This window comes from Musca autumnalis, unplaced genomic scaffold, assembly GCF_047663935.1.
Source record: "Musca autumnalis isolate F117 unplaced genomic scaffold, ASM4766393v1 scaffold_4, whole genome shotgun sequence".
Taxonomy (NCBI): domain Eukaryota; kingdom Metazoa; phylum Arthropoda; class Insecta; order Diptera; family Muscidae; genus Musca; species Musca autumnalis.
This window is the reverse complement of record NW_027411977.1, coordinates 80,970,760-80,981,291: the sequence shown is the minus strand read 5'-3', so window position 1 is coordinate 80,981,291 and position 10,532 is coordinate 80,970,760. Positions and strand designations below refer to the sequence as shown.

Sequence of the window (10,532 nt, the reverse complement as noted above, 5' to 3'; positions counted from 1 at the left end):
AGATGGACAGACAGGGTTAATTCGACCGATATTCCTGAAACGGATTTCGTCCAAACGCGCTTAGGATCTAAAACCATTATATCAATCAGACCTGAAGGCTGATGCTATAAAAAGTTATTAACTACGTTACGCAAAATTGTTTGAACTATGGGGGGAGCGGTACCCGAAGGAGTGGACCGATGTCCATTTTCGAACTTTATCAGAAATACTGTGTTATGTAGTATCCGTTTCGAAGCTTGTGCGCCCGAGCTACTACATATAGTGGTCGCAGGGGTTTTTGTTGTTTTAATAAAATATTAAAATAACGACAATGGGATTAAGCCTGACTATTTTGAAAAGCAAAATAATAAAGTTGAACCATAAAGTTGAAGATATAAAATTGTCTAACATCGCCTGTGGTTAAATCCGGGTATAATTTATATTCAGATTTTAAAATATTTTATTGAAATAAAGTACAAGAGACACTAGAATTAAATATTGGTTTCATAAAGTGGCGAGTATACGTATGCAATTAAAGTTAACAGCTACTACTTTTTAGTGTACTTGCGACGCACCGACGTCGTAACTGAATTATTGGGATAATAATGAAGTCTTGAATTGTTGCGCATCAGCTTGCGACACAGCCAACACTTGTCGTCTAGACTGCACTTGTAGAAATCACATTCAACGCGATCATCCATTTTTCGAAGAATACGCTTTGACTCTTTCAATGTGGCGCCAACCTGTTTATACAATTTTGTGGCTCGGCGTTCATCAATGGTTTGCATATATTTTGGATATGGTTTACGATAAGCGGCGTTGGGTGATGTCGATCGAACACGGGTTGTGGCACGATCAATGACGGTATCTAAGTCTTCCACATATTCTGGAGGTTCGTAATGTGGCACTACCCTAGAATAAATTCCACGTATTTGACGTTCTACTTCTCGCGGTAATTCATTGTTGTCCAATTCCAAACGGTTGATACGATCAACAATTTCCAGTGTATCTTTTTTGATTTGATTTTCCAGTTGACGTTGATTCAAGTAACGTATACGTTTTTGGGCTTGATCTGACACAAGATCGGGGTGAGTATGCCTGGTAACATGAGACGGGTCATACATGGGCAATTCATCAAAGGGAGCTCGATGTTGCATATGTAGGTCATCAATAATATCACCTGTTCTTTCATCGGTATTATGTTCAACTTGAAGCGACTTAACGGTATTTAATTGATTAAGCGTCGAGGTGGAACGATAATGTTTGGGAGTACATTCATCAGCCCATGGTGTGTGGGTTCGTGTACCGTGAAAGTTATAAGTTTTAGCATCTAAATAGTCGAGAACTGGTTGATGGAAGTTAACAGTATAGCCAGGGGTGTCAGGATCATTGATGATTTCACTGCGCATATGGCGAACATGAGGTGTTCGCAAACTATACGTAAGAGACATGGTGGTGCTTTATGGCAGATCTTTTTGTTTTCAAGAAATCAAAACTACAGCTGATTTGAGTAAATGTGAGAGTAGCAAAGTGTTTTTGCAATTTTGTCGTGTGTTTGAACAATTTGCCGCTGAATCACTTAAGTGGTATTTCGATTGATCTATAAAAAGAAAGAAATTGTTATCATTACATTATTTGAGGAAATGCACAGTTGTAACAAGGTCAAGATCGTATAAATAAAAAAAAAACTAATTTTTTAAATATTATATAATTTTTGAGTAACGTGACAAATAAAAACATTTACTTTGTGGATATTAAATTATAATTTTTAAAGACCTATTGGAATTAATTACTTTGAAGATTTTTTCTTTGTGTAACAATAAATCACTTAAGCCACTAATATCATTGTGCAATAAAAAATACATATCACTGAAACAATTTTTTTTTTAATTTTTAAAATATATTAAATTTTTTGTTCACATTGTTTTTTTAAATTTTATATTTCTGCTTACATTTTTATGTTTATTTGTATAATCAAAAACAATATTTATAGATTTTTGTATATTATTGTATATTTTTCTATTATTCACTTCTACGGAACTTCTTTAGACTTCCTGTAGCCTGAACAACGGCAAAGAGACTGATTTGTAAAATATAAAATTTTCTAATTGCCCAATTTCTTTTTTTATTGACAATGAAAAGGAAATTGAATTGCTAAAAAATCGGTATGTGTGATTTGGCGCTAAAAAGTGATTGTCATGAACAACAATTAAAAAACAAAAAAAAAAAAAAAAAAAAAAAAACAATGCAGTGTTCTCTTTTCTATCACATTCTTAAAAATACTACAGTACATGTCTATTAACGTCGACAGCGACAACAGTTCTCCTATCAAGACTAAAAGAGAACGTTGTTGAATGAAAAAGAGAAAGTACAACTGGGATATTAACGACGGGGCCGAACACCAATTGACCTACAATAAATTATTATTAAAACATTAATTTTAATTATTTAAATTATTAATAAAATAAGTATTTATTTTAAAGAACAAAAGACTATAATACAAGGTCACCTAGATATGGTAAAAACCATCACACAATTAAAAATTGTGCCAAACCAAATTTTTGTTTGCAATTCCATTTGAAAAAAAATTAAAATTTGTTTGCTACCAAAAGTACTATTTTTGGTATGGAGGTTAAGAAAAGAATTTAGGTTTCAAATTCGTTCACGTTCACAAAATCGGCCGATTATAAATTTTTGTGAAAAAAAATAAATTAAATTAACTACAGAATCTAGACAACGCATCGCAAAATACGAAACCAAATTTATAGAGATTGTATATATAAACTGCATATTATAGCAACAACAAAAGAGAAAAAAACTTACTGTTAGAATATTGCTCCAAATATACACATTTTTTGGTTTGATTAAAAAACTCAAAAAAAAAATATTTGGAAGTTCTCCAGAAAATGCCGGAAATCCGGAGGTACCGTTCTATGGGGGCTATATGAAGGTGTGTACCTAAAAATATCGAAAATCGGGAGTTACCGTTCTATGGAGGCTTTAAGAAGGCGTGAAATTATCCCGACAAATTTTTGGGGAAAAGTTCTATACCCCAAATGAAGACTAAATATCAAATTACAACAATTTCGGTGGAATATTGATGTCACAAACCTTAAAATACCGGAAATCCGAAGGTACCGTTCTATGGGGGCTATATGAAGGCGTGGAGCTATATCGACAAAATTCATATGAAAAGTTTTATACCCCCAACGAAGACTAAATACCAAATTTCCCGTACCGTTCGATCGGGGCTATATGAAGGCGTGGACTTATACCAACAAAATTCTGGGGGAAAGTTTTATACTCCCAACGAAGACTAAGTACCGAATTTCAGCTATTTTTGTGTGATAATGAAGCTAAAACTTCTAAATACCGAAATTCGGGTGGTACTGTTCTATGGGGGCTATATCAAAACGTGGACCAATACAGCCCATTTGCAATACCAAACATCCTAGGAGTAATATTAACTTCTATACCAAATTACAAAGCTCTATCTAAAAATTGCGGCTGTATCTTGATTTCAACAGACGGACGGACGGACAGACGGACATGGTTACATACTTTATAGGACCTCCGATGAATATTTCAATGTGTTACAAACGGCACGACAAATTTAATTATACCCTCCATATTATGGTGGGTACCGTTCTATGAGGGCTATATTAAAACCTGGACCGAAGTAGCTTTTTTGCAATACCTTATACCATCCTAGGAGTAATAGAAACTTCAATACCAAACTACAAAGCTCTATCTTAAAAATTGCCATCTGTATCTTGATTTCGACAGACGGACGGACAGACGGACATGGTTATATCGATTTAAAATTTTACCCTGATCAAGAATATGCATACTTTATAGGGTTTCCGATAAATATTTCGATGTGTTACAAACGGAATGACAAATTTAATTATATTTTCCATATTATGGTGGAGGGTATAAAAATTATAATAAATATATGTATTCGTCGAATACTATAGTCTGGTAAAACTTCTCTGAACTGATAGTGACAAACAAAAAATTGATAATATCTTTGGGAGTTATATCCGCTTTTTTTTGTGGGAGTTATATACGCTTTGCTTCACGGAAATAACTCCCAAAGCGGACATAACGCCCAAAAACTATTTTGGGAGTTATGTCGGTGTGATTTATGTCCGGGCACCGTTTTTACCACATCGAAATATTCGTCGTATATATAGTCTTGATCCGCATAAAATATGTCGATTTGTCGGTTATTCCGTCCGTTCGTCTGTTGAAATCAATATCCAGCCAGAGTGGTAGACTGGGCTAAATGACTGCAGATTGTCTGACCCGGATTTCGTCAACACATATGTGGAGTCTAAAACCATTATTTCGATTAGGGACATTTGAGGGTAAAATTATACAAATACAATAGGAAAAAATCAAGTGGGTATGCTACATAAACCAGATTTTAGAAGTTTTTGAAGCACAACAATTAATTTTTATACCCTCAGCATTTATGCTAACGATTGTATATATACACTTTCATACGGGCAAAATGTGCCTAATCGAAATAATGGTTTTAGACCCCAAGTATGTTTGGACGAAATGTGTTTCAGACAATTTGGAGTCGATTTAGCAATGTCCGTCTGTCTGGTTGGCTGCAGCGCACGATAACTCTCGAACGGATCAACCGATTCGGTCCAAAATTTGACTTTCGTAATATTTTGTCCAAACTTAGTTAAAGTTCGAAGATGGGTTATATCGGTCCACTCCTTCCGGTACCTCCCCCACAAAAGTTCGAAAATATTCGGTAAAATTTTACGCACGATAACTTTTGAAAGGAGTAACAGAATTGAAAGGAGTAACAGAATTGGTCCATACTTTGCACATTGTGAAATTTCTGCCGGACTTAGATGAGGTTATAATATGCACTCAATCGTTCCACTGGTTCGGGTACCTCCCACACAAAATTTGGGAAAAGTTCGGTTTATGACCACCTCTCGAATCTCTTCGATTTTTGTTTTAGCAAATTGTTTTTATAACCCCCTATACAACCGTACAACCTTTATTAAGGGCAAGTCCATACTTCCTAAGAAAATAGCCTGAAAGGTGCAAAAAACCCCTATGACACCGTGTGTAGTGGTTAGAGCGCAAGATAACTCTTGAACGGATCTGCCGATTCGGTCCAAAATTTGGTCTTCATAATATTTAGTTCAAACTTAGCTTAAGTTCGAAGATAAGCCATATCAGTCCACTCCTTCGGGTACCTTTCCCACAAATGCTCAAAAATGTTCGGAAAAATTGTGCTCACTATAACTTTACAAATCCTAATAAAGGGTGGTTAAATTGTAAGGGCCGATGTTGATTTTGAATAAAACACAAACTATTTAGGAAATTATTGTAATTTTATTTTATTATGATATATTGGTATTACTCAATTATGTATGGAACAAAATATCGGCCAAATGGGCGCTGCGACCACGGCGGCACACCTCCATCCGATGGTCCAAATTTTCGATGACCCTGAGGCATAATGGAGGTTCTATGCCGTTAATGTGCCGAATTATCTCATCCTTTAGCTCATGAATTGTTGCTGGCTTATTGACGTACACCTTTTCTTTCAAATAACCCCAAAGAAAAAAGTCCAACGGTGTCAAATCACATGATCTTGGCGGCCAATTGACATCGCCATAACGTGAGATAACACGGCCATTGAATTTGTTGGGCAAAAGGGCCATTGTTTCGTTAGCTGTGTGGCAAGTGGCACCGTCCTGCTAAAACCACATAAAAAGTTCGTTATTATCTCACGATAGCGAACACCATTCACAGTATTTGCCTGACCGGCCTCATTTTGGAAAAAATACGTCCCGATGATGGTGCCAGCCCATAAACCGCACCAAACAGTCACTCTTTGTGGGTGCATTGGTTTTTCGACAATCACTCTTGGATTCTCATTCGCCCAAATGCGGCAATTCTGTTTATTGACGAATCCACTGAGGTGAAAATGTGCCTCATCACTGAAGATGATATGCATTTTGATTTGAACGCCCATTTTCATAATAAGTCTGGATAACTTTAACTCGTTGTTGGATTGTGTATCTCTCCATGGTTCAAATTGAGTAAGTCTGAAATAGAGAAATGTCAAATAAAACTCGGAAAAAAACTTGGCGTTTAGGTGTGTCTCACATTCAACATCGGCCCTTACAATTTAACCACCCTTTATATCTACCAGATATAGATCAAGAACGAATATGGGCTATATTTGTCTCCGACCCTCAACACTCAATTTCGAAACACTTTGATTTTTGTTGAAGCAACTTGCATTCGCTGCCACAATGACGACGGTAAAAATTTTGTCAGGGGCAAGTCCATACTTCTTGAAAAAAACAGACCAAAAGGCGTAAAAAACCCTATGGCACCATATGTAATGGCTGGAGAGGGCAATAACTCTCGAACTGATCAACCGATTTGTTCCAAAATAAAAAAATCTACTTCCAAAATGGAGTATGTCGATCCATTCCTTTAGGTACCTCCTCAGCATTATTAGCGAGCTTTAGTTCATACACCCAAAAGGGCCACAATATCTGAAACCTCCTTAATACATAATTATAATTATTGGGGAAAAAGATTTTGGTTGATGAAGGTTTTAATTCGCACAGACTGATACTTTTTTTACTTGTTCTTCATTATTAGATTCACTTTTGGCAGCTTTGTTGAGATGTGTATTATTTTATTCTTGTAAAATAATTCAGGGTAATCTCGGGTTTTGTTGTTTTTAAATTTTAAAACAACAAGTTTTATTTAAAGTGGGATGTAGTTAAAATTGATTTAATTTCGGGAAAGGCAAAGAATACTAGTTTCGTCCAACATTATTTTCAAACTGAGTTACAAAAGGGGCTTATAATAATTGTAGTAATTAAATCCATAATATAAGTAAATACGAAAAGTGAAAAATATGAAGCAATTAACAAATCAAATAGTGACAAATTGCCAATGTCGATAGAAATAGAAGAGATACTTTTTTTTTACGGAAGTTCATTGAAATAATTCATTAATCTGTTTTTGAAAGTCTGCTGAGAAACTGAAAACGTTTTTATATAAGGAGGCAACGAGTTCCACAATCTACCAATTCGGATAGAAAAGCATTTTTAGCAAATACTTGTGTTAAAGAGATTTATTTCTATCTGAGAGTTTCTAGAAGAGGATAAAAAGTGGAACCAAATTAAAAAAGGAACAGATGCATCGGATTTCAAGAAACCGATCAAACGAGAACCCTAAAAACCGAAGGGAAAACTGTAAATAATTATTTCTGCTACGTCCGCCATACAGAATTTTAATATTTTCGAAAGCAGGACATAACATTGTTTATATTATTCCAGGTGGTACCCAGTGTTACCGTAATGAATGTGAACAACAAATTTGTCAAAATAAATTTCTAGTTGGTTTTCGAGTAACAGTCAATGAAAACACCTTGATATATGGTACATTTTGTACACTAGATATTTTATTACATGTAATATTTTTTTGATACAGGTTCCATAAACCTCGAAAATGACCAAGCAAATATGGAGTATATTAATTACGGAAATCCGAGTTCGTGTTTTTGATACTGGAACGATATGGCATAAAGAAGTAATTCAGAAAAATTTGAAAATTTCAAACAAAAAATTTGAAAACTTCAAACGAAAAATTTGAAACTATTTCCTACAAAACTTGTAAATGAAGTACGTTGTTAGTACAAACAAGTAAACAAGTTTTAAGTTCGACCTGGGCCCTATTCCACGAAACCACTTATCGCTTTTCATTTTGCATTTATCAAAATGTAGTTACTTTGAAAAGTGATAACCTTTTTTTGTTCCACAAAATTACTTTTCAATTTCCCTTTTCACTTAGCAAATTTGTCGATCACTGTTCTTTTAGCACAGTTGTTGTGCTCTCTTGCTCAATTTTTCCGCCATATTGGTAAGTCTCTCAGTTCTCTTGCAAAGTGTGAATGATATTTGTTCCACAGAACGTTTTATCATCTTTGCATTATTTTTTACTTGGCAATAATAAATAACACATGTAAAATTGAAACGAGCGAAAAAATGAAATGAAACTGATATTATTAAAAGTAAATAAAATAGAATAAAATAAAATAAAACAAAATTAAATAAAATAAAATAAAATTAAATAAAATAATATAAAATAATATAAAATAATATAAAATAATATAAAATAAAATAATATAAAATAAAATAAAACGAAATAAATGAAATTAAAATAAAATAAAGTAAAATAAGATCAAATAAAATAAAATGAAGTAAAATAAAATAGAATAAAATAAATTAAAATAAAATAAAGTGAAATAAAATAAAATAAAATTAAGTGAAATAAAGTAAAATAAAATGAAATAAAATAAAATAAAATGAAATAAAATGAAATAAAATAAAATGAAATAAAATGAAATAAAATAAAATTAAATAAAATAAAATAAAACAAAATAAATTAATATGAAATAAAAATAAAAAAAAAAATAATTTTAATAAAGATTAAGTAATAATTAAACGAAATAAATTAAAATAAGAACAAAATAAATCAAATGAAGTAAAATAAAATAAAAAATAAAATGAAATAAAATAAAAAATAAAACAATATAAAATGAAGTGAAATAAAATAAAATTAAGTGAAATAAAGTAAAGTAAATTGAAATAAAATAAAGTTAAAAAATAAATAAAGTAAAATAAAATAAAATTAAGTGAAATAAAATAATCTAAAATAAAATGAATGGGGGCTATAACAAAGCTCAACTTCCAACTTGATTTAAGACACGTGTGAACACCATTTCATCCCCCTATCTCAACTCGTTCGGAAGATAGCGTGATTACAACAGACTAGGGGTGAGCACGCCTGTGTGCTAGCACATAGGCAAATTGAGAAAACGTACTCTTAGTTTTTTGTGAACCATAAACAATTAAAAGTTTATGCAATTTTTTATTTATATTTTTTAATAATTTGCATTGTGGACGATTTTAGACAACATTAATGTTTAAAAAATGTTGAAATAAGTAATGAAAAATCAAGAAAAATTAAATATTAATTCTCTCTTAAATTTGCCTCTCTCTCGATTTTGCTCAGCTCTGCAACAGACGGACGGATGTGGTTAAATCAACTTAGAATTTTACGCTGATCAAAAATATATGTATATACCTTATAGGGTCGCAAATGATTATTTCGATGAGTTACAAATGAAATATTATGGTGGAGGGTATAGTAATAAATAAAAATAGTCTCTCAAATACAGTTTAGTCTAAATGTAAAATCGAGAAACATCGATTTGTGAGGTTGTTCGCAGGGTGGAAGTTCGGAATGGGGTTGTTCGTAGGGTGGAGTTTCGGATAGTGAGAGTTGGAAGCAGGATGGTTGATTCAGAGGGTAGAAGTTCGGAAAAATCCTTACAATTTCTTGTCATAACCGTGTTTTCACTATTTCCGTACAAAATCTCGCTTTAACAATGTACATTGGCAAAGAGAACGTTTACCTCGCAAATTTAAAGCAAACTTATCAAAATTTGATCTGCAAAATCAAAATGCAGAGTTTTCTGTGGAACGAAAGAGCAATTTTTTTTGCAAAATCTTAGCAAAATACGCTTTGCCGTTACAACTTTTCACTTAGCAGAAATAACGTTTGTGGAACAGAAATCAAAAAAAGAGCTACATTATTTTGAAAAGTAAGCAAACTCACTTTATAATTAGCAACTTATCACTTATCAAAAAATAATGGTTCTGTGGAACACTTAACTTTGAGCATTGTCAAAAATATTGATAAGTGCAAAATGAAAAGTTGATAAGTTGTTTCGTGGAATAGGGCCCTGGTCGAACTTTTTATACCCTCCACCATTATATACACATAGAAAGTAAAAATGGAATAATTAGTTTCCCTTCTCTCCCTTTATATGGGGGCTATACCAAAACGTGGACGTGGAATTTTTGATAATATGTTTTTTGACCTACAGAGACCCTAAATGCCAAATATTATCTAATCCGGTCTGAAAATGTAGCGAAAAACACCAAAATACCTCAAATAGGGAACCGTTATATGAGGGCTATACCAAAACTTGGACCTATATCCATATTTTTTTGTAGATATGTTTTTGACCTCCATGTATCCTAAATGCCAAATTGTATCTAATTCGGTCTGCAAATGTGGCGTAAAAACTCAAAATACCTCAAATCGGGAGGTACCGTTATATGGGGGCTGTATCAAAACTTGGACCTATATACATACTTTTTTGTAGATATGTTTCTGGCCCTCCACAAACCATAAATGCCAAATTATAGCTAATTCGGTCTGCAAATGTGGCGAAGAACGTCAAAATACCTCAAATCCGGAGGTACCGTTATATGGGTCTATACCAAAGAGTGGACCGATATAGCTCATCTTCGAATTTGGCCTGCCTATGGAAAAAAGACCCTTGGGTGCAAAATTTCAGCACTATATCTCAATTATTGCGGACGCTAGAGTGATTACAACAGACGGACAGACGGACATGGCTAGATCGTCTTAGAATTTTATCCTGATCAAGAATATATATACTTTATAGGGTCGCAAAT

At 33.2% G+C, this 10,532-nt stretch overlaps 1 protein-coding gene across 2 annotated transcripts in view; it reads right to left on the bottom strand.

The window, feature by feature from the left end:
- Positions 1-415: 415 nt before the first annotated feature.
- Positions 416-10,532, bottom strand: part of LOC141400911 (paramyosin, short form-like) — a 134,352-nt gene continuing 124,235 nt past the window's right edge. The window contains exons 1-2 of one of the 2 annotated variants that reach the window (XM_073980610.1): positions 1,932-2,152; positions 416-1,579 (exon numbers count right to left, since the gene is read on the bottom strand). In XM_073980610.1, coding sequence (XP_073836711.1) covers positions 528-1,430 — 903 coding nt within the window. In that variant the 5' untranslated portion in view covers positions 1,431-1,579; positions 1,932-2,152 and the 3' untranslated portion in view covers positions 416-527. Of the gene's footprint in view, positions 1,580-1,931; positions 2,153-10,532 lie in introns of those variants that run through there. The other variant, XM_073980611.1, reaches the window with a different exon arrangement.